The sequence below is a fragment of the Parus major genome, chromosome 25LG2 (assembly GCF_001522545.3).
Source record: "Parus major isolate Abel chromosome 25LG2, Parus_major1.1, whole genome shotgun sequence".
NCBI lineage: Eukaryota > Metazoa > Chordata > Aves > Passeriformes > Paridae > Parus > Parus major.
The window spans coordinates 5,966-6,694 of NC_031794.1; the positions used below are offsets into that span (position 1 = coordinate 5,966).

The 729-nt window shown below is 55.8% G+C and overlaps 1 protein-coding gene across 1 annotated transcript in view; it reads right to left on the reverse strand.

Moving 5' to 3' along the window:
- Nucleotides 1-320: 320 nt before the first annotated feature.
- The window catches only part of NCSTN (nicastrin), a 16,749-nt gene continuing 16,340 nt past the window's right edge, over nt 321-729 (reverse strand). Inside the window, exon 8 of the mRNA XM_033519771.1 lies at nt 321-720. Coding sequence (XP_033375662.1) covers nt 511-720 — 210 coding nt within the window. The 3' untranslated portion in view covers nt 321-510. The remainder of the gene's footprint in view (nt 721-729) is intronic.

Consider the following 729-nt stretch of genomic DNA (forward strand, 5'->3'; position numbering starts at 1 on the left):
CAGTCAGGGCGTGGAATCCGAACAGGAATTTTGGGAATTTCCCACTCAGGGCGTTGATCCAACCCGGAATTCTGGGAATTCCCATCCAGGGCAGAGAATCCAACCCGGAATTCCAGGAATTCCCCACTCAGGGCATTGATCCAACCCAGAATTCCGGGAATTTCCCATCCAGAGCAGAGAATCCAACCCGGAATTTTGGGAATTTCCCACTCAGGGCGTTGATCCAACCCGGAATTCTGGGAATTCCCATCCAGGGCAGAGAATCCAACCCGGAATTCCAGGAATTCCCCACTCAGGGCATTGATCCAACCCAGAATTCCGGGAATTTCCCATCCAGAGCAGAGAATCCAACCCGGAATTCCGGGAATTCCCCTCTCAGGGCATTGATCCAACCCAGAATTCCAGGAATTCCCCCCAGGCGCCGTTTCCTGGGGATTCCCGAGGCCGATCCTGGTTTTTCCTGGATTTTCCCGGATTTTCCTGGCAGTTTTCCCGGATTTTCCCGGATTTTCAGTATCCAGAGGGGCCGGGGGGGGTCCCGAAGAGGAGCTGGGCCCGGGAGCTGATGAGGAAGGTGAAGAGGAGGGACAGGAGCAGCACCAGGAGCCCCAGGAGCAGCGTCAGCAGCTGGAAAACACCGGAATTCCGGGAGAGGGAGTGAGGAAATCCGGGATTGGGGAGGGGGAATTGGGATTGGGGGGGTTGGGAATTGAGGATTTGGGATTTGGG